Source organism: Passer montanus, unplaced genomic scaffold (genome assembly GCF_014805655.1).
Source record: "Passer montanus isolate IOZ18808 unplaced genomic scaffold, ASM1480565v1 scaffold69, whole genome shotgun sequence".
NCBI lineage: Eukaryota > Metazoa > Chordata > Aves > Passeriformes > Passeridae > Passer > Passer montanus.
The window spans coordinates 3,481,045-3,507,341 of record NW_024372036.1 but is presented as its reverse complement, the minus strand read 5'-3'; the positions used below and the strand labels follow the sequence as shown (position 1 = coordinate 3,507,341).

Genomic DNA, 26,297 nt, shown 5'->3' with positions numbered 1-26,297 from the left:
AAAGGCAGTGCTGAACAATGGATTGGAGTTTTTTGCTGCCAAATAATCCCACAAAAGCTGAGAAAGAAGCAAACACAGGCCCCTGAGTTGAGGTTTGAGTACAGCAGGGGCTGTTAATTATTGCCTTTAGCATGTCATGATCCACACTTGCTGAAATGGGAATATCAAGAGGGAATATCATGCACAGCCTGGGTTCAGGCAGCATTTGTACCAGCTGTGGAGAGCTCACTCAAGGATTTAATGTGCTCTCTTCTCTCCAGTTCATCTGTTCCACCAGCCCAGGGTGTCACCCTGCTTGTTATCAGATGGAATGGGGTGGGGTTTGGGCTCTGATTCTCGCACTGTAGTTTCTCCAGTTTTAATACTGAGTTTGGCTTCATCTTTCCCCCATTTTATTATTGTCAGGGTGCCCCTGTATGCTTCCATCCATCCTTCAGGGGATGTTACTTCTCTAATCTGTGCAGTGTCTGTGGGATTAGGACCCTGGATATTCATCACCTCAAACTTTCCTTCCAAATTTTCATTTTTTTTCTCCTTTTCTCCCCGTTTTCTTCTGCCCAGTTTTCAAAGCCAGTGATAACTCAGCTGCTTTCCTGCCTCCTATTTCTTCCTTTAGGTCCTGTTCCCTTTTATTATCATTCTTCAGGAGGTGACAAGCAGCTGTTGGGTGGCTGCCTAACATTTTACAAACAATTCCATTTCCCTCCTGGCCACCTTCAGGTATTCCTCCACAGCCATCACAAGTGCACTCTCCTGAGGGCTCAGGACTTGGATTCCTTCCATGCTTTTGTAAGGAATCAGGGATATCACTTGCCATCCTGCCCACTCTGCTGAATTGTTATGCATCAGTGGTTTCAGGTTGCTCAAAGTTTCACCATCAAAGGTATTAGCAGAAGGAGGTTAAATATGAATTTGTAAAAGTGGGGATTAACAAAATTTGATGGCAAGGGTCAGTCTATTACTTACTACACTGATGAAGCACACAAAGGAAAATTGAGTTAAAATTGGCTTAGAATGATTTACACACAGACTGAAGATGCAAAAGGTCAAAGGCAACCCTCCCATTGATCAGAGAGGACCCTCTTTTACCCTCTAAACCCCTGATAAAGCTTAGACAAGCTAGGTCTAGCCTTAGACTCAGACTTCATCAATAGTTTTTATCTAAAAAACTTTATTTAGCAGCACTTAATCATTGACTAAACATTTATGGAGGGAATCAATAGGATTTACTGCAGTCACAACAGTGATTTAATTATAGAGCTGAGATCCCAGTGTTTATACTATTCTTGCTATAGGGATTTCAATCAAATAACACATGCACACACACAAAGGAAAAAAAATAGAGATATATGTAGGAAGGATTACATATATAAAAGTGTTCCTGTTAAAAAATCCCCTCGAGTTCAGTTAAATACTTCAAATATCTTGGTATTTCTCAATGGGTGAGGGTGGAGCTTTGAGGAGTGAGGAATTTCATCCCAGGCCTTGCTGTCAGTTTTTGATGACCATCCTCTGAGTATGGAAAACCTGAGTTGGAGAGCTCCAAGAGGTGTCCTGATCTCTTGCTCTTCATGCTAATCTGGCCCACATTCTTTAGTCCTTTCATCATCTTCCTCTCAAAGGGGAGTTTCCAGCTTTCCAGGCCTTTATCTCCTCTCTGTCTTCTGGTTACTCCAACATTCTTGAAGGGTCATTAATTTAAGATCCCAGATATCCAATCTCCAACTCCCTTTGGCTTTGTTTACTGAAGATTGTCAGGGTTAGCTTCAGCCAACCTAAGGTTTGGGTGATTTCTTGATCAAAGTAACAATAAGGATCTGTGAAGAAACTCCCAAGGGCTCACACAGGCACTGGCAAGATGATGTAAATTGGGATGATTTCTGGCTCTCCATCTTCCCTCCCCAGGGCTCATAAAAGATTTCCCCAGGCTGATCTCACAATTCTGAGGTGGGGTAAGAGCCTTCCAAAAAAAAAAAGATGAAGAAAACCCCAGTCATTTAGTAATAAATCAAGACCAAAATCTATTTATAATCATTGAGATGATGAGGTAATGCATTGGGTTGAGTCTCCTAATTTTAGAGTGGCAGATCTTCTCTCTCAGCCTTTCCTTGGCCTTTTGCAAGCCCCCATGTAGCACCTAATTAAAAATGTCACTTAGGGATGCATGAAGGATAAAAGGGCTTCCCAAGAGCCAGCTCTCATTCCATGCTGCAGCTCAGAACAGCACCCAGGACCGTCCTGTGTCCTCAAAATCAGCACTTTGGGATCAGGCCCAGTAATTGCTGAAGCACAGCCTGAAATTCTTGAGTAGCCAGCACCCAGGGGAGAGCTGAGCATTGCCACAGCAGCACCAGCCAGGAGCTGGGATTTCCCATGGGGTGAAGCTTTGGGCAGCTTTGTGCAGGCTTTGCACAGCAAGGTCATACCTGGTAGCTCCCTTGAGTCTCTCTGTCTCAAAAGGAGGGGAGCCTTTATTCTGATTTCTCCTGTGTTTCTGCATCTCTATTATAGTGAGAATTGGCCCATTTTTGATTAATTTTGTTTAGTCTGGGGCAATTTCCTCGGTCAGTTGGGGAAAATTTTCTCTTCTGGCTGGGAAGAGTCATTCACTTCTCAGGGGAAAACTCACGACCTTCAGTTCAAATGTTTGTGAGATTTATTAGATTCCACTTTGGGGTAGGTGTTGGCCTGGGGATGACCATTTTTAGCGAGGAGGAAAACACTCCTTTGCTTTGGAAGGGTTGCCCAGCTGGGGTGCCTGGAGGGAGTGCAGCACTACCATGATAGACCAGAAAAATGGAAAAAAATCCCTTGCTTTTTTTCTACAGCTTTTAAATAAATAATAAATTTAAATAATAAATGATAAATAAATATTGTCAATAAATAATTATATTATTAATAATATTGTCGATAAATACATATATTAATCATATATAATATAAATTATATAAACCACAATAAAGGTAATTTTATTTTGAACATTTGGAAACAAAACTCAGACTTTTCTTTCCATTTAAAACTGCTTTTGTTTTTTTCTCTTTGCATTTTTTGTCAAATTAACATTGTGGATAATTTCAGGCTCATTTCCAGTGCACCATGCCCTTGTTTCAAAAAGTTTTTCCCACTCACCTGCAACAATTCTGGGTTTCCAAGCAGGCACCTCTTGGGTTTATTCACAACCCTCTATCTCAGGCAGTGAGGAGCACCCCTCACCTCAGAAGGGGGAAGAGCAGCCCAATATTTGGGGGGTTCCTGGGGGTCTCTGGGGAGGGGGAGCAGAGAGGGAGCAGCTCCCTCTGCCTGGAGCACTGGGACAGAGCGGGGAATCCATTCCCCTACCAGGGTTCTTTGCAGGGTTGGTTAGCCCAGGTTTGGCCATCACAGCTCTTGGAAAAGGCGAAGTCAAACAGTTTCCTGCTGCTCTAATAAACCAGCAGCTATTTCCCAGCTGTTCACCATTGTCACCTCGTGCCTTCCTCTCTCTGCAGGAAGCCACTAATAAAACAATCCCTGTGGAGTGTGGTGGGGTCAGTCAGATCCACCCAGACTCTCAGAATATTCTCCAAAGGCAGGGCTGGGGGAGTCACCTCCCTCCTCCAGAATCATTCCAACATCCCCATGTCCCTGGTGCCAAGAGAAAGGCAGGAACAGCCCACTCCTTAACCTCACTCATCTGTCAGTGTGAAGTGAGGATCTCACTAGCTGCCTTTACAAGGTCCCAAGCAATTTCTTAAATATCTGTGCCCTCCTTCCAGCCCTTTGCCCCTGCTCTATTCCTGGCAGCCTGGTGGCTCAGGGAACTGATCCCAGTGCAAAGCAATCCCATTCTTGGCTGGCTGTGGTTTCCAGCAGGATCAGCTCCTTGAAACAGCTCACTGTGGGCTTCCTTGGCAGCTGGAGGGAAAGCTCTGGGGTGCCCTGCACTGAACCCACCCCTCAGCTGCTCTGAACCATGAGTATTTAACCAGCAGCAGGTGGAAATTGCACCACACCCCTGAAAACCTCGTCTGTCCCTGCCCCTGTCACCCTGACCCATCCAAAGAACCTCTGTTGTGGCCAGTGCTGCTTAACTGCCTGCTGCAAGAGCCTGAATTGTGCCAAGGGGGAGAAACAGCCTCAAGAGTACTAAAGAACTGTTCAGATCCAGGGAATAACACAGCTGACCTCTAAAAGTGTGCCTTAGGTTATTTGGGTGTGTTTGCTCTTACTGATAAGGGCACCTGGGTTGTTGTTTTTTTTTTTTTTAGTAGTGATTTAGCAAACTGTCACTTAAATATTAAACACAAAGCCCAGCCTTTAGCAGCATTAATGAAGCTGGGTTTTGCACTCCAACAGCCTTGTTGGTCACCAGCACAGCCCAAAAACCCCAGCAGCAGGAGCCCAGAATGAAGAAGGCACCTGAATGTGCTGATGCTGCATCATCAGCCAGGACCCAGGTGTGGAACACTGGATGCTGGTACCAGTGAAGGGAGATGTTAAATCCCTCCCTGGTTTCCCTGCAGCTGAGGTATTGCTGACAGCAGATTTAATTGCCTTTGTCCTAGCAGGCAGCTAATGAGCATTATGAATAATGCCGTGGCTTTCCAGCCCTCCTGAAGCCTTTTGTGGGACCTGACTCATAATTCAGCTCGAATCAAAAGGCTGCCAGCCTCCTGTGTTACCCTTCTGTTCATGCTTCATGCTTGTTATTCAGGCCAGTCTTTGGAATTAAAGGGGGGCAGTGGGATAGGGAGGTGGTAGCAGCTTTTGTTATTTCACTGAAATTCCTCTTGGTTATGTGGCCTGTAATGATCTTGTGCTGTGTTTGCAACTAAACTTATTTATCAGAGGAAAACAGGGGTGAAAAGAAGTCCACCAGGGTTAACCAGGCTGCTCCATGGCCTCTGGGCAGCCCCAGTCCATGGCTGGGACAGGAATGTGAGCCTCCAGCCCCTTGCACCCTCAGCAGCACTCCCGGGGCATGAACAGAGCTCAAAGGCAGAATGGGCCCTTCTGTAGCAGGTAAACTCCCTGTTCAGAAGCTGAGTTACACCCAAAAATTCTCCCTGGAGTCACACCCACCTCCTGAGTATTTTTCTCCTCGCATTTTGTTCCCCCTGGCTGTCTGGTCCCTGCACCATCCAAACCTGTCCCAAGGGGACAGCAAGAGCAGCTTTTCTCACCCAGTCCCTGATCCTCAGCTCTCCCAGCTGGCTCAGGAAAGTCCTGGCTGCCCCAGTGACCTCCTTTTATTCAGGAGACATTCCTTATTTTTCACAGACCCCATGGGGTATGCAGATAAATACAGATACAGAGAGATACAGACAGATACCACAGAATGGTTTGGGTTGGAAGGGATCTCAGATATCATCCAGTTCCAACCCCCTGCCATGGGCAGGGACATCTTTCACCAGGCCAGAGCCTCATCCAGCCTGGCCTTGAGCACTTCCAGAGTGGATGGAGCCCTGAGCATCCATATGGAGATGGATGGAGCTCTGTACACATCTCTATATAAAACCTGATGTGTGCATATCTTTGCCTGTGTGCACCCATGTGAATTGATTGTGATATCATTGTTATCATGGATCTATAATTTAGTCACTGTTATAATTGTAGCTAATCCTATTGAGTCACTTTTTAAGTGTTAAATTAGCTGATGATTAAGAGCTGCTAACCCCCTCTGCACCCTTATCTTTTTGTACCCATATCCTTTACCCCCTTACCCTTCTGCATCTCTGGTCTCTGTGTAAATCATCCTAAATTGACTCTAATCTGATTTTCTTACATGTGCTTCATCCATGGCCTAAGTAATGGAGTCACCTTTGCCACTGAACTCCAATAAAAAGTTGCACTCTCTTAGATTCATATTAAAACCTGCTTCTTGCCAAACTGGCAGTGGCTCTTTGAGTGCCCCCACTGCTCATTCTCACAGGGCTGTGAGGAGGGAGCAGCTTCAGCCCTTTCCCCTAAAATATTCAAATCTTTTCAGACCCCTCCCCTGCTGCTGTTTGTATGAGAAACAGGATAAACAAGCAGATGAGGTGGAAGCATTGGGCAGCTGCCAGAGCTCTGATATCTGGTTTTGGTGAGACTTGGAATGCATCTCACGTTGGGAGTGCTGGGATGGAGGGTCCAGGCTCAGGAGGGTGTAAGGGAGAAGTTGTGATGAGGTTGCAGTAAGTGATGATGTGGCTCAGAGCCTTGCAGTGGGGACTGGGGGGGATGGAAAACAGGAAATTTGTAGTGGGTGTTCATTACTGATGGCCCAGCATCAATGAGCTATTCTACAGGGACTTAGGAGAAGTTTCTGGACCTTCATCCCAAGATTTCAACTTCCCAGACACCAGCTGGGAATATCATTCTGCTGAGATGAGCAGATCTGAGAAATTCCTGACTTTTGTAGGAGATAACTTATCACAGACACCCAGTGAGACAAGTGGCAGAAATGCCCTCCTAGACTTGCTCTTTGTGGCTAGCACAGGACTTTTGGGGATCTAGTGGTTCGTGGCTGCCATGGCCACAGCGACTGTGAAATGGCAGAGTATAAAATTTTCAGTGTAATGAGAAAAATATTCAGTGTAATGAGAAAAAAGGACAGCAGAGTTGTTACCCTGGGCTGCAGGAGAGCAAATTTTAGGCTGTGCAGGGAGCTGATTTAATGGAGTCCACTCAGAATCTGCTTCTGAGATTTTAGGGAGCCCACAAGTGTAGGTCAGACTTTAGGAACCACCTTTTAGAACCACTGGAGCAGATGATTCCACTTTGAGTCAAGCACGTGGAGCAGAAGGCCAGCTGGGCTGAACAGGGAATTCCTCATGGAGCTCAACAGGAAAAAGAAATCATGCAAGGTCAGGCTTCAGAAGACACAAAAAGCCAAAGCTCCATTAGAGTTGAAAGAGAAACATCACCAAGGGAAAAAAACAGAGACCCATGTTTAGGAAAGGAAATGTATTTTATTGAAAAAAAAAATTACATTTCACTTATACACCATGAAAATACTGAATTGTGTGTTATTTTCATAAGAAGAGGTCAAGACTTGCACAAGAAAACCACATTCTTTATTACAGCATTACTCCATGAGATGAGGCTCTGGTGGCATCTGCACTGGGCATTTTCACTAAACAGTAGAGCAGGGCTAAATGTGCTTTGGGCAAAAACCCTAAATATTGGCCTCTTCCAGCTGCTACTGCCCGTTGAAGACATGGCACTCATTTGGTCAATTCTAAATTATTAATGAATTAGAGACAAATCTCATATTTCTCTACTCACATAGGTTCTAGTCAAATTCATAGCTATCCCTCCCCTGCATTTTTAACAATCTTGATTAGTTTTCCACATTCAGCCAGATAAAAGAATTTAAAGCAGAATATGGGCTCCCAATCTCCCAGAAAGAAAACACTGAAAGGGGATGCATTGCACCAACAAACACTGACAGCAAATGGCAGGGTCACTGGATGGTGCTGAATGCTCCAGGGGTTCCTCCCATCACTGCAGCTCCAGCAGCAAGCCCCAGTTTCCTCCTCCCTCCCAGGGCATTTATTCACACCTTGCACATACCAGGCACGTGAATGCAGGTGCTGCACCAAATGCAGGACAGGAGTGCCTGCAGGTGGCATCCCAATGCCATCTGTCACAGCTGTGTCCCAAGGACTGTGCTCCAAGCCAGCTGTGACAGGCTCCATCACACCTCTGGAAGCCCCCTGTGAACTAGAGACCTCTGGGCTGGAAAGTCTTATCAATCTGTCAAAGAAAATGAATAATAATGCCTCAAAAATTCCCAGGAAACTACCCTTATTTATTTATGGATTTATTGATGTCATTTTTTCCTTGCTTAAAGGGGGTGGGAAGGAAAAGAGCCAGACCTGGACAAGTCTGACACCGTTCAAGTGCTGTGAAAACAAACTGGACATTTTCTCCAGCTGGATCTCCCCATTACATTCCCTGTTTAGAGCACTGATTTATTCCATGCTATTTCCTGCTCTGCTAGGCACAAGCATCACACAGATCATTAAGAACAGCCACACCGAATTTTTTAGTACTATAATATTTTTGCTACACAGGGGATGGGATGGATTGAGAACACCAAACTCTGACTACTGCATCACCAGCTCTTCTTTCAAGTACTTCACTCACAAAGATTTCTTTTCTTTACCATTAACCATGCGGCTCTGCAGGGTTAGGTCCTGCTCAGCCAGCACCTCACTGCCAGGGAGAAGCAATTCCATTCTCCCTCCTTTTGAGCAGCTGCATTGGCCCAGACCCTCTCTAGCACGGGCACTTATCTGTTCCAGCATGAGGAGGTTAAGGGAACTAAAGGAAATTAGAACTTCAGGGGTTTTGGCTGGATGAATTCCCCATTGATTTTAGCTCCTTCATGTCCCTTGTTATGGGGACAGACAAATCAGGAACAGCAGAGATGATGGGAGAGGAAGGTCAGGCACAGTTTTGCAGTGTAGCTGAGATGGACAAGTTAAATCTACCACAGCAGCTGATAATTCTCTACCTTTCTTTCCAAAAGCAGAAAAGCCAAGCCTGACTCATCTGGATAATGCACTTCCAGAGTCTCTTAGCTCTCCATGGCCTGCAGGAGAAATCTAAGGGAGTTATGCCGTGGCCAGGAGAGCAGGGGGCTGCACACCAGGAGCTTTTGGGTGCACAAAGAGCTGTGCTGAGCCACAGCCTTGGGACAGCACTGCCCAAGAAACCCAAAGCTCCCCACCAACCTCAGCTCAGAGTAAGTCCTCCACATTTCCCCCACAGCAGGATGCAGGCAAAACAGTCCCTCTGCCACCAGCACCACGGGGATGCTGCACCCACAGATTCCCAGGGGGAGGAAAGCCAGGCACAACAAACCCCCAGCACTGCTGTTCCCTGCCACAGCCTCCCTCCTCAGCCATGCATTATTCATTTCAGTGACATTTCTACTGCTAACTTAGCAAAGCAGAAGTGCTTCTTTTTTAACACATCCAGAAATCGGGAACTCTCGGGAGGAAAACGCAGGATAAATTCTCCTCTGCTTTTTGCAGTGGTGATTTATTCACAAGAGTGAGGAGGATGCTGCCATGTTAATTAAAAGGGACATAAGTGATGCTCAGTTTTGCCAAATCACCAACTGCTCTGGTAGGTAATGACATTTATCATAGGACAATGCTCCAAAAACTCCTTTATGATGCAGACCCTTGTGTTTTTTACAGAGACCCTGAAGTTCAACCAAAAAAAATTAATCTGGACAGTTGTGCTTCAGCCCTGGTCTCCCAGCCATAAGAAACAAAGACTCACTATGCTTAGCAAGATGAAAAAATCCTGTTCTGGCTTTGAACCCTGTGAACAGCTTTGCCTCTTGACTGAATGGGATTTTATCAGTAACTCAGCTCTCCTGAAAGGTATTTATGAATTTGAATTCAGAACAAACAACTGAAATTCGTCACGCTATTACAGCTGACAAACTACAAGGAAAAAAAATCTTTACTTTCCCCATTTGTTCAGCTGTCTGTGCACAGGTTTAGCACAAGCTGTGAATGAGCCTGGTCAGTCCATACAATGGAACAAGCCATTTTTGTTCCAGCTCTTGGCTTGTCCATGTTGCTATTCAGCACTTTAAGACCTCCCTGTCTTATTTAATTAAATAAACAAACCCATCCCAATTTTTTTACCTAACCTAGATGTATTTCAAACTTCTTTCCAGTGCAAAATTCCAGGCTTATGCCACAAAGCTTACCTGATTTTGAAGTGGATAAGGTAGCAATATTTAGGGTTTTCTTTTTAAACAATGGTTATCTACCATCCTATTGCCTCTCTCTACAAGGTAAAAGCCTTACTGCAGGAAGGATACAACTTGTAATGGCCAACCAGAAAAATACACAAACACTAGAAAGCCTACAGTTTCATCAGAAATCAAATCATTTGCTATTACACAGAACTTCATTGTTTTTCTGGCACAGAAGTAGTTGAATTACTACACATACCTCAAGGACAATCATTTAAGATGTGTAAACAAATAACAGGTCCACCTAGTCAGTACAAAGCACCACACAAACTTTAAGTACATAGAAAGTTTGCTCATAAATATTTCTTTGTTTAACAATTCAGCACTAAAAAAATATTACTTAAAAAGGCATCTTTTATTAAGTTATTCAGTTTGTCCAGGGCTGGTGGGGTTGTACTATCCCTACTATATTACAGCCACCTGACTCTCTTTTCCAAACCATTTTACTTCTCTGGAAGAAAAGGCTATGTGTGGCTGGGACCCAAAGCTTCAGCACAATCTATAAAAATATAACTCTTTAAGACCTTCTGCTCACATCCTGAAGGCCTACTCAGCCAGCCCCCCAAATTCTGTTTCCCACCCCTACCACATTGCAAATAAAGCTTCAACATACACACACACACACACAGAGTACATAAATTACACTCTTCTACACACAGATTTTTTTTTTTTCTAAACAGCAATGCAACCACAAGGGCAATAGGTAAGTGTGATTTCAGTGGTAACATATGGCACAGCCTTCTCATATTGCTGGTTTTCTCTCTCTGAATAATGTGCTGCCTTATTCACTGCTCTGCACGCTGGGGGATTCATTACCATTACCTGCACTGAGTCAGGAATGTGTGCCCATCTAGGAGCATCCCACCTGCCTCCAGGTCCTCTGCTGCCAGAGCAGCAAAAGCACCAAGCTGGTGGCACTGGGGCTGTCACCTGGCACTGGATTCCTGGTGAAGCACATGGGAGTTTTACCTGCTGAATGCCACACCACATTCCTCCCTTCTGGGAAATGGTGAGAACTAGCTGGGTCTCCCCTGAAGCAGTGCCCTGACAGCAGCAGCCCTTGCTCAGGGCACACTCCTCCTGACTGAACCTCGGGGATGTACCTGAAATCTGCTCCTGCACGCACGTACAAACTCACTGTTTACTCATTTATTGACAAGAATGCACTTTCGAGAGTTCTCATTTCTCTGAAAGAGCTATTTTTGGGCTGTGGTTGAACATCTCAAAGCTTAGTTTCCATGGCTGACAAATGTCTCTAATGGAGGTGTTTTGGAAAGCTACAGAACTGCTCAGCAGGCTCTCACTTAGCAGGAACATGAAGAACGTGTGCTTTCAGGAAGAACAGCTCTCTGGATATCTAATCCTGGGATTCTACAATGACTACAGCCAATGAGCCAGTAAGGCAAGGGGATGTAAAAGGGATGTGTCTCCCTTTATGAAGAAATATTTTAATGATCAAAATTTGTAACATGTCTCAGCTTTTAAAAGCATTCCTCACCTGGACAAGAACCTTTACTTGGGAGAGGTGGTTTTCTCTTCAGCATAAATAGAAACCAAACCTCTCCAGGACACAAGAGGAATGACACAGCACTTCCTGCTCTCCTCAACCTGGATCCCTGCTCTCCTCCTCCTGCACACCACCACGCTGGCAGGGGCACTGCTGAGTGCTGGCAGAAGCTCTTGTTCCCACATGAGGAACATTTGTTTCCCACTCTACAGCCCTGTGTGCTCTACCCTACACAGTGAAGGTAAAAAATCAGTGAGTGCAGTTAAATGCTGCACAAGGAAGAGATCTCAAAATGAGTTATGGTTCTTACTCCAAGCCTCTCTTCTCACCTTGTCTGCAGGAAAAAGGAGGTCCTTACTTATATGTAGGACTTCAACACAAGGAGGTTCTACACATGTAAGTAAGAGGAATGCAAGGGAGGGTGCAGAATGCCAGAGATTTTCTTCCCATGAAACCTCTTAAAAAAATAAATTAAGACAACAAGGATGTTACTCACTTGCACATCCACATCTTACAGTAAGATGATTACAGGGCACAAGTGTGCTCTCTTCCATTAACTACCCTTTCTCTATCCTAGGACATAACTAAGGAAACATTTAATTACATCCAGTTTATTCAGCAAGACTATCAAACCATTCTTGTGCTGTTTAATTCTGAAATGATTAACATATTTAAAAATAGGATCTAACAATTTGTGTGTGCACAGTATAATAAAGGTAGATGCTTTTATTACAATCTTCCTTGCCACATATTTTAAAATAAAATTAATCAATACAATCACCATAACAGTCTCAGACAACAAATTAACACCATCCAATCAAGACACAGTTAAGATACTCAAAAGGCAGTATGAGTAGCTGGAAACCTTGGTCCTCCAATTCTTTGTATAACACATGGATTATGGATTTCTCCCCATCTGAGATAAAAATCAGCACACAAACATTAACAATTCATACTGCAGGTTTCTGAAGTGTTTCTATTGAGTGTGAGTAGCACTGATTTTAGCACAATGTCTTTGTGCAGGTCTCAATTCTCAGCATGTAGAGACTAATCCAGGCCCAGAGTAGATGGTTTGTAAACAACTTTTGGTCTCTCCTGCACAGGTGGCTCCAAGAACGAGTGGCTGGACTTGAGCAGTGGCCACAGGCACTGCAAATCACTCCAGGAAAAGGGGATCTGACACAAATCAATTCCAGAATGGAGAAAGAATGTGAGGGCACAAAGCATTCCCCTCTCCCACACCTCCAGTGCTGCAGCATGAGAAGCCTCCTGTGCCTCTGAGCTCACACAGGTGGCACTGAAGCCACCAGACCCCAGCTGGTGACAGCTGCACTGCTGGGCTCCACCTTCCATGCTCCCAGGATGGCCAGGGAAGATTATCCATTATCACAGACTCCATCTCTGGGCTAAAGTGCTTGTTCTCCTGTCATCAGTTAGGACCTAAGCTAGTTTAGATTAACTTTTTGTCTTTAACTAAAGGTTTGCAAGTGAATCAGACAATGCTGGTCAGGCTCCTCCAAGCCCCTAAATAAACAGTGGGCACTGTCTGACACTGACACAGCTGCATGAGACAGACAGCAGCAACTGAGGAAAAGATACAGGTGTAATATGCAGGAGAGGAGGGAATGGATATTAGACAGGACTGTGCTGAGCCTTTGAATTTTGTTCTGCACACGAGCTTTGTGTAACTCTAAACAAACAAAAATGTGTATCTTGACATTCAAAAATACCTGTCAGCCTGCTGTGGCTACAAACCATTAGCTACAGAATATATTTACAGGTAATTTCTGATGTTTGTTCCTGGCAAGAGGTGTTAAGCCCAATTCTTCACTGAAGATATAAACCTGACCTCATTTAGATCAGGTCAGTGGGAGTTTAAAACAGGTATCACATGAGCAACCCTCGGGGACTCCAGCAGATGAAGCCAGCAGCCCACTGCTCCAGGATCCAGCTACTGAAAAATAGGAACTTTTGCAAATTGTGCACATTACTATGAATATTTTTTTTTTTAAATTGAGTATGTCACAGATTCTAAAGAAGGTATGAATTACTGAACAGATCCATCCTCTGAAGAAGTGGGAAAAGATGACACCTGACAGGTATAAACTGCTCCAACAAACATATCACTTTGTCTTTTATGTCAAGATCATGGCTCATCATGGTTTATAATTAAAACATTGTTTGCAAGGTAGCTTCAAGCTTCCCAAATTCCAAGCTTCTTTATTTCAGAGAAAACAGCCCTTGCCTTGCTCTCAATCCTCTTGTGAAGTCTGTTTAATGGCAAAATAAAATTGTGCTGTCTCACACACATTAAAGGGCACTGACCATTGTCTGTACAGGCAGGGGAATCAGGATGTTGATCCCTCCTTCCTAAGAGGATAGCAGGGATTATACACTTTCACATGAAATTTTGAATTTAATTTTAAGATATTAATAAACTCACAGTTATGTTTGGAAAATGGCATGCAGCACTTGGTTAACCAATGTTAGAAACAGTTAAAATCCTTTCCATGTTCAACTGCTGAAACATGTCACCAGCTACAGTATTTAAATATCTTTGCTGAAAGCAAACATCTCAAAAGAGGTAATTGTCTTCCTGGCACAGCTGCCCAAGCAAACAGTAGCTTATCTAAAAAGTGGGGGGAATATTATTAAGAGCATTTTCCAGCCCATCTGGAAGTTTGTGTTGCAGGGAGAACAAAATTTAAAAATGCAGTGCTGCAAAGAAAGGCTGTTCAATGTGCTCAGAGAATCATGGAATGGCTGAGGTGGGAAGGGACCTCTGGAGATGCTCTGCTCCAGCCTCTGAGCAAGCAGGGCCACGTTCAGTCAGCATCTGAGCATCCCCAAGAACAGAGACTCCACAAAATCTCTGGGCAACCTGTGCCAGTGTTTGATCAGCTTCACAGTGAATTAAATGTTTCTAATGTTTAAATGGATTTTCCTGTATTTCAATTTGTGCTCCAGTCTATTTATCACTTCCTTGGGCACCACTGGGAAGAGCCTGGCTCCCTCTTCACTGCTTCCCATCAGACACTTGTACACACTGTCAAGGTAGGTCACATCTTTTTACAGGCTGGGTAGCAGCCATGAGCTCCTATCTCTGTTACTGACTGCTGATTTTAGTAAGTGTGCACAACACCAAAGTTATTATTGCTAGAAAGTTATTTCATTACAGTGGATACTAAAAACTGGCAGTAGAGTCCCATTTTGTAGATAAATTCCTGCTGATTTTTTTTTTCCTTAAATTCTCAAGTAACATAATTTATTTTTTTTTACTTTCAATTCCAAATGCAGGAGAAGAAATCAATCAGAAACGCAATTTCCATCCCCTTATGCAGTCTGAGACAAGTAAAGCTCCTCAACTTGATCTGGATTTAACACTAAACTTTACCTTGGGACAAGCAAGAACAGGGATCCCATACAGAAATCCTACAGAAGTGAGAGTGTCCAATACCTGTCAGCAGACCTCCCTGCTGCTTTAGTATGTGGCTATGATCCACAGGACACTGAAATAATTAAAAATCCTGTTCTGAAGCCTTATCAAGCAGAACTGTGCATTAATAATAATGTATTTCTGTAATCTCTGGTTGGTGTTGCCTGCAGAGACATTATGAATAAGTTAATTTTTCTGTTTCGCTGCATTTGGTAATCAGTGACCAGATCCTACTAAACCAAAAATCCTACTTTTGCCACATTGCTTCATTGCTAGGGCTGCCAGCAGTGTCACTAATGTGAAGTGCCCATGTAGCTCCTAAATACATCCACCCACGATGAACAAACCAGGGCAGCCAACTCCAGGGTAAGAGCTGCTTTCTCTTTTGCCCTCAATTAAAAGAGAATCAAACCTGGCCTCAGAGGCCACCCTTCTAACCAGTGGTACTGAATAAAGGCATGATCTTGTTGATGAAGATGTTTCTGGAGCAGCTTTTGGAGGAAAATCATGTGGGCACCCACGGACATGAGAAATAAGCAGGCAGAACCTGTGACAACTGAGACTGTGCAGCTGTTCATGGACAAGAAACAGGAGCAGAGATCAGCAACAAGAATGACACCTCAAGGTCACTTCAGAGTACTGAACATGCCAAACATCTTCAAAGTACTCCTACACACGAGCAGAACTGTGTATACAGCTTTAACCCTGCTTAGTTTCATAGCAGCTGAGATACTGAATACCAGGGTAGGTAACCAGGTACCTCCAGGATAGGGGAGCATGGAGCCAGCTCCATTGGCACTAGATGCCATCTTGAAATACATTTTCCAGTCAGTCAAGCATTCCATTAGCAAATTCACATCTACAGTCTTTGGCAAGGCAGGAACATTGCTCTCTTGCCCTGGGTAATCACACAGACTAAGTGAATCTGACAGACATTGGGATACCTGGGAATATGCTTCAATGCACACTAACTGTTCTGGTTTTGAAACTGAGCAAGGCCAGCACATATGTTTAAGAGTGGATATCTGCCTATGCTGGGCACTATTTCATGAAAGTCAGGTTTCTGTCACAGATCTAAGGCAAATATTACAATTTACAGGAAAGAAATGAGGACATCGATACATTGTGCGTTATTGGAGACGTGGAGCCTTTATAACACGGTGGCTTTCACTATGATCTCTGGGTTTTCTATGTCCTTTTTGCTTTGGACCATTCTCAGTTCCAGCTGGGCTGAGTTTGGTTTGTTTCCTTCTCCAGCTTGCACTAAAAAGATGACATCAGAATGTCATTAAAAACAGTAGTATAACAAGAAACAAGTCACATTGTTCTGTTACCCCACGATTTTCTCTACCTGACTCCCTTCCCCATTTTCCCTTACTGCTCCCTGCTAAAGGCTTCCAAGGTGGAAAAGCCAGGTCAGCACTGATTTCTTATCACCACTGTTCCACACTTCTCTGCAGGAAAGAAAAATAGCTCTGCTGTTAATTAGGAAGTCACACAGACATGCTCAGAGAACCCACAGATTTCCTTAAGAACTGAAAGATGGGAACTCCAAGGGAAGCTGAAAAAAAATCGCTCCTCACGTGGGCCAACACAGCCAAGAAATTGATTATTTGATTAACCCCTCTCATTGCTAAACACACATTCAGAGGGACAGTGGGTGATCTACACTGAAGCAAGAGCTCTTTGGCACAACACACTCAGCAGCTCCCTGAGTTCTGCTGGTTTCGCAGAGCTGACTCAGGCACAGTCAGCACGGCTGTCACCCAGCACAAGCTAAACAGTGACATCTGCAGTCAGCTCTGGTCAAAAATGGCCCTGGAGGACACAGCAGGAACATGCAGACAAAACTACCACCAAGCTCTCATTCTGTAAATTCTCTGCCTGCCTCTGCAGTGAGGGGATGCCTTTAGTCAGGAGAAAAAGAAAAATAAAACTCCTTAAATATTTCTTCTGATGCCAACGCAGCCAGAACATGGGAACAAGGTCTGGATGAATTTACCTTTTGCACTCTTAATGGTCCTTTGCAGAACGTGCTGCATGGCTGACACAGTCTTTTCACATGCCACCTGCAACAACATATTTAGGGTTCAGTGAAACTTCAGCTACCTACTTTAATATTACTTAATATGAATTAATATTATTTCAAAAACACTGCTATTAAGAAGAAAATGTGAAAACAAACATGATGACAACTATGCAATGCAGAGTTTGGGGAAAAAAAATTTTACTTAATTGTCCCCAAACAGGTATAAAAAATCATAACTTTATCAAGGACTCTATGTCCTTAAGGGAAAGAAACAGAAAAATTGATTTGAGAAATGATTTTCAGTGCTTGTTACAAAGTGAAGATAAAAAATGTAACTGTAAACATGGATGCAGCCTGTCTCTCTAGAAAGAACAACATCTTATTTGGCAAAATTACAAAATCAATCTAACTGAAATGTGACTGTTTAATGTCCCTTTTGGCCAAAGGGAAACTCTGTGGCTTTTTCTCTGAGGTGAGGAAACAAAATGCCAAAACAAGACAAAAACACAAGACAGTATTTAAATAATGTCACAGATCAGAAGCTTTTAAAAAAAAACTCAGGAGAAACAAGGTCCAAACTTGCAGAGAGATGTGTAACTTCTCCCCCACCTTCAAATTGTTTGGGTGCTTGTGTGTCCATGCCAGAAGCATAGCAGCAAACAAGTCTCCTGTTCCCACAAAGACAGCATCCACTTTGGGAGACTCCACTCGAATTCTTTGTGTTATCCTGGTACCATCTGCTTTAGCTACAACACAGATCCACAGTTAAGTGACACACCCAGCCACCAATACAATAGCAATAAATAGAATTTGAAAAGAAATCTTTTTAAAAGTCATCATCAGATTTGAATTCCTTTGCTGTTTGGAACATAAAGGAGAATTGTAAACTTTGTACCAGCTCTTTTAAAAGGCACAGCCTTCCAAAACTTGGCCAGCTTGGGACAACATTTACAACTTCTATACTGTACATACTTCATTTAAGAGGGAGGAGGAAGCTACCACCTTCATTTTTCATCCCTCATAACTGTGTCCTTCTCAGGTGGAATCATTGTGTGACAGTCTGAACACACAGTGGATCCTGGTGACAGCACAGAAGGGGACATGGAGGAGAAGCAGGAGGGTATTTTATAACCTATCAAGGGAGGAACAATCTGCTAACAGGAAGGACAGAGTGAATTTTCAGAAAAGCATTCAAACTTGCCAAGTTCCTGTTTTATACCCTTACTGCCAGGGTCAGTACCAGGGGCTGTGAGAGTGCCAACAAACCTTGCCTAGGGCATCCTCCTCCTCTGCCCAGGAGCTGCATGGAAGCTCAGGCCAGGGCAGCAGAGATATGGTGCAGATATTCCTGTGCACAGCCCTGCTGTCCTGATGTACCCACTGAATTTTCAGATTAATCTCAGACCTGTCTGCCTCCCTGACTCTGGACTGTCACTGGGACCTGTCTGCCACCACCCCTCTGTCCTGCTGACCTTGTTCAGGTCCCATGGGTGGGGACAGAGCCCTGCCAGGGTTATGATCACACTCAGCTCTTGTTCTCCCTCTGGAGCAGCCCCAGTCTCACCACTCCTGATACTACTGCAGGACAAGGGGCTCACTCAGGAATCTGTGCTCCTTCCATGCAGATGGAACTACTTCTTCAAGGAGCAACTGCAAGCACTGACAGGTGAAAAGGGAGCACAGGTAAGGAAGGAGATCTCCACTTACTTTTTCTGTGGCTTCCCAGAGCAATCAGGTAGTCATTTCCTAGAGGTGCCTGTAGATCTGAGCTTGTGATCACCACAGTCTCTGGTCCCATGGCATGGAGCATATCCATCACCTTTCAGTGTGCAAAAAGGCAGGTATCAGTGACTGCAATATCTCTGCATTAAACTTTCATTCATAGGTCTGAGGGTTTTTAACAAACACCTTATTTTGGCATTTTTTGTAAAGAGAAAAAAAACCAGTCTCTATTCAAATAATCCACCTGAATTAGGGGCATTACTTTGAACTAGGGGAATCAAAACATCCACATTTAACTGAACTAGGGGAATCAAAACATCCACATTTAACTGAACTAGGGGAATCAAAATATACACATTTAAATGTACACACTTGTTAAAATATACAAGCATTTTGTTTGTGTTATCTTTGGATGCTCCTCTGGAAAAAATACTCTGTTTCAGCTGTGATGAGAATTTTGCCTGCATCATGTTTTCAGAACATATTGTCAAAAGAATAAGAGAATAAATATACAGACATGTGCACCTCATCTGGCATCTTGAAGCATTTTCTAGAAAGCCAGCAACTCCAGGTCATGAAATCTTGTTTAGCTACTACTTTTAGAGTTACTAAAACTTAGAAAACCTAAAACAGAGCAGAAGTGTGTCTATCTCAATCTTCTTTTCTCATTCTGTTTCAACCCCCAAACGACAGCTGTAAATTATATACCTTTGCAGATGTATTTCCACTCTGTGTGTTCCTCACTTAAACTCATTAATAATCTGCTTCTGACATCACAATTGGTTGTTTCAGACAGAAGTGATTTTGATTTCACAGAAAAAATAATGACTTCAATAATGAGTTAATATAAAACATGGATAAAATATTAATTCTCCCAGAAGAGTTTAACTAAAAACCCTCTCAGGCTAGCTATGACTCATGAGCAGCTGAATGATAAGGATTATTTCTGCTATTTTTTAATACTTTATTGCTTTTCTTTCTTGTCTAAGCCTCCAAGTTTCTTCAGCTTTGCACAGACAGCAGCTGGGTTTTGCAGAAGCAGTAAATCCACCAGCACACACTGACACAATCAGTCTGTGCAGGAATATTAAACTAAGTTTCATTCCTCAGTCACAACTCACCAGGACCCTAATCTCCACTGTCTCTAGTTGTAGGACTTAGTCCTTTCTACATTAATATTACATCATAATTAATTTTATGGAAGAAGACACTACTGTCATCACAGGTCTTGTTAAGGCAAGCATGAAATCATGGGAATCAATGCCAGAATTCCTACCACCTTCAAAAGGGACTAATTTCAGCATGGATTGTTACTCTGACCCATATATGAGATGTAGCTGGAAAGACAGACAGATTAAAATATCCTGCAAACAACTTCTTTAAAAATGTTTCCATTTCTAAGTATAATTCCATCTCTTTGGAGAGATTTTTTTAAAGCCCATCACAAATCAGAGCTATGGTATGAATCAGTCAGAAGACTAACTGGCAAAACTGTTTAGCACTTGCAACTCATGTTTGCAGCTGAAATATGCAAATTTAGAACTAATGGCTGCTCAGCTAATTATGTTCTTCTCAAGACTGGTTCCACTGGTGAGATGAGAGCAGAAGAAGTGAGTTGCAGGTTGCTGTTATTGGCATGAAGCACAGCTCACCACCCTCACCCAGCTCAGGGGGGTAATGTAGAACTGGGGGCAGTGGAAATTCAAAGAGATGAGATCTCTGTAGCTGCTTCCTGCTGTGAAGGGATGGTGACCAACCCGTGTTGTCTGACGTTGCTACAGCAAAAAAACAACAAACATTTGGGCTGACAGACCCCCAGCTACTCTCCAGGGTGCCACTGCAGCTGCTGCTTGTTTAAAGATTGTGTGTTCTTTTGAAGTTCAAAACCAAACTGGAGGGAATTACATCAGTCCATTATGAAAGCACTTGAGCAGCCAACAAAACAAAGAGCTCAGCCCTTCTCAAGACATCAATAAAACTGTATTTCTATTTTGTCCACCAAGCCCTATGCCTACAGGTTTTTATTTTCTTCACTTTGTGTGAAAGGGCAAATCATTACACCTCCATGCAATATATTTGCAGGCCATCTATCAGCTCCATATGGCAATGACAGCAGCTGTCAATGCTGTGGATTTATCTGGGAGAATGAGGAAAGCTGTCCTCACACTCAGCAATGCTGAATGTGGACAGCAGAGCCCCAAACAGGTTCCTAATGCCTGGGGTCCCCTGTGGTTTTCACCCCAAAAAAATAAAATCCACAGAGCTGGCAGTGTCTGGGTATTTGCCATGTGTGCTGCTGCCACTCCTCCTCCACTGCAGAAAGCAAGTTCAGAGAGATGTACTCACTACCAATGTAATCCCTTTATCTGGAGCTCTTTTGGAGAAGTTTCTTTGGAATTCTGACACTAAAACAGGAAATCTTTTGTGCCTGAAGTGTACAAGCTTTAATGATAAGCACATGCTAAGGACAGAGGCCAAAGTGACTCCAAGGCTGAAGGCAAACTGCAGCACTGCAGGCAGGAATGCAGAGAGAGATGTCACACACCCCACCCTTTGCCCACTTACCTCCAGTGCATCCTTTTCTGTGTAAATCTTCCTGCCTGTGAGTAACCTGAGAATGAAACAGAAACCTTAAAAGAGCAAGAATTCTCCAGGCAGTCACTGTCTGCTTGTCCTCTCAGAGGAGGAAAGCTGGGACTGCATCAAACAGGCCAAACCCATCTGTAGCTCCACGGTCTGCTGGAGCAGACACCTCAGTGTTTGCTACGTGCACAGACACACAGTGCACTCACACCAGTCCCACCCTGCCTCCTCCAGAGATCCCTGCATCACAAACATTCCCTCACAAGTGTTTTCTCTCCCTCTCCCATGTAGCTGCTCCCTGCCCTTAAGGGCACAGCCAGTGCTGCACCACCAGAGATTATCTCCTGACCAAAGAGTCACAACTGTGTAGACAGGACAGGCAGGAGGCATTTAAATTCTTGGCTCCCCTGAGATGTTGCCATGGTGGTAATTCTGAATCTATTTTTTTTTTTTTTTTGGTGGGGGGAGAGAAGGAATTTGAACCAAACTATGTCAGTTCTGATATTGTGGCACATAATAAAAATGTTCATAGCAATGGGTAAGGATGGGGAAGGTACTTTTTTAACCTGTCCAAGAAACAGGCCTCTGGTGATAACAAGAAATAATCATGAAAATGAGACACTGAAGAAAACAAGAAGAATCTTTTCCTCACATAACTCCTGGGTTTTTTATTGGTTTCAACATGCAGCAATTGAGGTCATCTGCAAAACACCACTTAAAACTAACAGCTAAGACCCAAAACCCAACATATACATACATAAGACACTATATTGAGACAAACAAAATTAAGGGGTATCAGTGTTTCCTGCTTTTTTCCACAACTTATTTGGCTAGAAAAAGAAATAAGCACTTACTCAGCCTCAAACTGGTTAGGAGTGATTATATCTGCAACAGGTACCACTTTGTCCCTGTAGACTGGCAGGAGATCCTTGGGCACATACTGGGGAGAAGAAACAGTGTCAGAAGTTGTCAGCAGTGTCTGAGATGTGGGACTGCAGCTCTCCTCCCCTCAGCCACCACTCCTGCTGCCACTGAATGACCTGACAGCTCCAAGCTCTGCAGCTGCAGTGGCAGAGCATCCTCCAGCTGGGGACACTGTCACAGTCAGCCCTTTCCTCCCTGGAGCTGATGGAAAGCACCATTTTTAAGCAGATGGACCTAAACTGGCAGCATTAACAGGAAATGATGCCTGGGTGAAGAACTTTCAAGTTCTTTCTCACCAAGGTGACACAGCAGCATTAGGAATACAGTGTCCCAGCTCATTCATGGCCTTACCTTCAAACCAAACTGTTTTTAAAAATTTTTGATCAAAAAGGAATGGTTTTTTTGTCAGTGTGCAGCCTGGTATTGGCACATGGGACCTTTCTGTCCCTGATCCCAGCCCAGAGCCCAGCAGCTGTCAGATCCCACATGGAATAAGCCATCTTCATTTAGGTTCCAGGGCTGTGTCAGTTCCCAGGATGACTGACAGTGGCAGCCAGGCTACCAGCCAGAACACAGCTCTGGACAGATGATGAGAGACATCCAGAGAGACAAGGATGGGGAGCAGGGGGATATTTTCCTGTGGACAGGGTCTGTATACCCTCTGCTGTCTCAGGAGGGAGCCAGAAATAATCCCAGGGCTGGCAGCTGTCATTCTTTCCAGATACCAATTTCATTCAACCAAGAAATTTAAGTACAAACTTACTTGGTGTTGGGATCCAAAGCCACACTTAGGTAAAGCACCTTTATTTTTTGTTTAAAAAATAATAAATCTTTATACATCTTTATATTACAAACATTCACTACACAGAGAATCCAAGCAGAAGAATACTCACCATAGAGCCTTCTCCATTCCACTTGTCACCCATCACTGGATCACACACTGGAAAAAATGTAGGTTTAGAAATAGGGTACTGTTATAAAGACCCTGTTGTGAGGGAAACATTTTAGGTAATAGTAGTGGCTAAAGAACAGCACTGAGCACCTCCAAGTTTACACACTCTCACAGCTCTTGTAGCACACTGAAATTTGTATCTTGTTTGAAAGAGTAGGTCATGTGTCTTAAAAAGTTGTCTGGAATTTTAGTATGGAGAGGAGAAACATGGGAGAAGCTAACAGCTCTGTAAAAGAGTCCTAGTTTTACTTTTAGTGTGAAAAAATATATTCCAAATATACACACCAAAACACTGTGTGTGTATTAAATAAAGAAAGTATTATAATAAACAATAAGACAATTCATGCCAAAGTAGCTGGTGTAATGATATTAAGACATGTTTGGCACAGGTTCTGGATCACCAGCAGTACTAACAACACACTCCAAGTGTCCTCAGTGAGGGTGGAAACAGCCTAGCATTGCACTTCAAAAAGGAACATTGTTCATTGTACTAAAAGATCTTTAAGCAAGATCAAAAAGCAGCACAAATCCAAAGATATCGAATCAATGTCAGTATTTCAGGAAGTTTCTATGAGTAAAAAGAGGGCAATTTGTTTTACATTTTAAAAATATTTTCTTTACGTTAGAATCTATTTATTAAACATCCAGGATCTTTAGAAGCCTCGCTGTGATCTCACCACCTGACCACTTCCTTCCTGTTCTACAGTGAGATGTCTCTTTCTGTTCATATTCCAAAAGAGCCTTTAGCTTTCACCCAAGGCTATGAACAATTTGACAATCCAATAGTGTAAATAAAGGCTAAAAAGCAACAAAACACAGACAAGATTTCTCTGCTACATTTTGCTAATTAAGACCTGTGCTTTGTTAATTTCAAGTCAGGTATCACTGCTCAATACAACACCCTGCAAATCCTGCCAATCACTCTAGAGCCTGTTCACAGAGCCTGAAGATGACAGCTCAAACCATCATTCCCAGCTTTTTATCCCACTAAATCCTCACTGACCCTGCCCTATCACTCTGAAAGCTTTGCTCAATTCAAGCCTATGCTGGTTGTGTTCAAAACTCCTGAAACACTCAGGAGAGGAAGGAAGGGAAGGGAACAAATCTTTTCTCCCAGGCTGAAGCCTGATGTGACATATTAGTGACAACAGCTGCTGGAGCCTCTTGCTCCCTGGATAGTCCTAGGGAATATTAAAAGCAGTAGAGCTAAAAAAGCCCTGGAGTTCAAGGTAAATCATGAAACTCATGAGGCAAAGCAGGACATTTCTGGGATGTTACATGCAACCATGGGAGAGCCTCTCCTGCTCTGGCTGACTTGGAAATCAAGGAGAGGCTTCATCTGCCAGCACACACAGCCTCTGAACTATCTGCAGCAGCAGCAGCAGCTGGGATTTTTATTTTTTCCTGGATACAGACAACCAGTCCTCAAGGCACACTCTCCTTTGGATGGCATAAAGCAAGAGCCACAGGAAAGGCAGCAAACACAGAGATAAAAACCCAACTCCCTGACCACCTAAAGCTGAAATGAAACATCACTGGGGGCCCAGCTGGCTCCAGACAGACCAGAAGTGTTGTGTAACACCAAAACAGTGTTTCCATCCTAAAATGTGCAAATGATGAGCACACCCAGTGAGGAAGCAGAAAGGATTCTAATGCACATCCTTACCATACACGAGGTTAGAATTCTGTTGCTTCAACTCCTGGACAATATCCACCACCATTGCAAGAAATGATGTGTCTCTTGTATACCCTTTCAGGGAAAAAAAAAAAAAAAGAAGACACCTTTGAAGTCCAATTTCATGAACACTTTTGCTGGTTTTAGTTTTAGACAGGAATACTGCACACTTCTCATTCTTTGGATAAATGCATTTTTAGAACAGAGACATTTCAGTAGTTGATTCAGGAATAACAGGTTGGAATACAAATTCAGACAGCACAACTGCAAATATAACCTTAAAAATCCATTTACTAGGAATGTTGTATAGGAAAGGCTCATATAACTTCAAAATGCTTGAACATATATGAACAAAGGTCAGGCTAGAAGGAAAAAACATTCCCTTTAATAAAACCAATATTTTGATCAGTATTATTTTTCATGCAGTAAACAGAAGTTTTTTAAAATACCATATACTGTTATTATACTCTGTTTTGAAGCAATTTTTTATTATTAATAGTGTTCATGCTGATAGAGTCCAACACAATAATGCAATAGAGATTTAACCTTGATAATTTTAGAGCAATTTCCAAAATGAAGTTCCTCTTTTTCAGGCTTAGGAGTGAAATAAGCTGGAAATAAGTTTTACTGTATTTCAAGGCCCCTAGCACAATGCTAGCACCACAATATTCTTATTTAATCACTAGTTTTTAAATTTTATAGATGTTCCTTAATTTATGTATTTATGTATTAACTTTAATTACAACATTAATTAATTATCAATTTGATTTTTATTTATTGTAGTTCATTTCTTGAGGATGGTGCTGGGCAAAGCCAGGAGCTGGACTCAATATTTGTGAGTCCCTTCCAACTCAGCATATTTAGTGATTCTCTGATTTAATACTATTACTTTTAGCAAGGTAGCATCTTTCAATGTCCTTGGAAATGTCCACTCTAATAAAATATTTTAAAGCACATTAAAAATAGATTTTGGAGATTTTTTTTTAAACTTGAAAAATTGATCAATTCTTGGATGCTGCAGAGAAATGGGAAATATTTTTTTTTTCCAAAATGCTAGATTTTATCCATGAAATGCTGACAATCAGTCAAAAGAGTCAAGCAAAGATTTTTTTTAAAATGACCTGTGATGGCAGACTGGCTGGAAAATAATACTGAGTTTAATAATAATAATAATAATAGTGAGTAAATAATAATACTGAAAATAGTACTGTACATCACTGACAGAGGTGTTTAAAACTGTTACACTGAACTGCAATTTATCTCGAGTGTCTTCCTGTAAATGAAACAAATACAAGAAGATCTAAAATAACTAACTGTCACAAAAAGTCCAGGGAGTGTTACTTTGTTACTAAATGGCCTAAAGATAATAATTTTAATCTCAGCTGAGATATCTGCAATCATCAGACAATTAACAGTCAAACCCCACCTGCTGATAAATTCCTTTTCAGTGTTTAAATAATCATATCCAGCTTGTTTGAGGTACAGAGTAGTTGTGCACTATAGTGAAAGTCTGTTTGAAGAGAAAAATCTGACTTTTGGTCCTGAATGAAAAAAAAAGGGGTTTTAAGTTCAGCCACAGTGCAGGTGAAGACTAAAACACAATAAGTGTTATTAGATGTTCAGAAATTACTGCTCTTTCCACCCATGTCTTCTTTTTGTTCATACTGAAAATGGCTGCAGCAAATGAGATTTTAAAATAAACTTGAACACACAAAAATCCTATT

At 42.7% G+C, this 26,297-nt stretch overlaps 1 protein-coding gene across 2 annotated transcripts in view; it reads right to left on the bottom strand.

The window, feature by feature from the left end:
- Positions 1 to 6,912: 6,912 nt before the first annotated feature.
- PDXK (pyridoxal kinase) overlaps positions 6,913 to 26,297 on the bottom strand; it is a 46,524-nt gene continuing 27,139 nt past the window's right edge. The window contains exons 4-11 of one of the 2 annotated variants that reach the window (XM_039729547.1): positions 24,565 to 24,648; positions 22,840 to 22,886; positions 21,877 to 21,962; positions 21,005 to 21,050; positions 18,425 to 18,536; positions 17,327 to 17,463; positions 16,691 to 16,757; positions 6,913 to 7,719 (exon numbers count right to left, since the gene is read on the bottom strand). In XM_039729547.1, the coding sequence (XP_039585481.1) occupies positions 7,715 to 7,719; positions 16,691 to 16,757; positions 17,327 to 17,463; positions 18,425 to 18,536; positions 21,005 to 21,050; positions 21,877 to 21,962; positions 22,840 to 22,886; positions 24,565 to 24,648 (584 nt within the window). In that variant the 3' untranslated portion in view covers positions 6,913 to 7,714. Of the gene's footprint in view, positions 15,952 to 16,690; positions 16,758 to 17,326; positions 17,464 to 18,424; positions 18,537 to 21,004; positions 21,051 to 21,876; positions 21,963 to 22,839; positions 22,887 to 24,564; positions 24,649 to 26,297 lie in introns of both variants that reach the window. The other variant, XM_039729546.1, reaches the window with a different exon arrangement.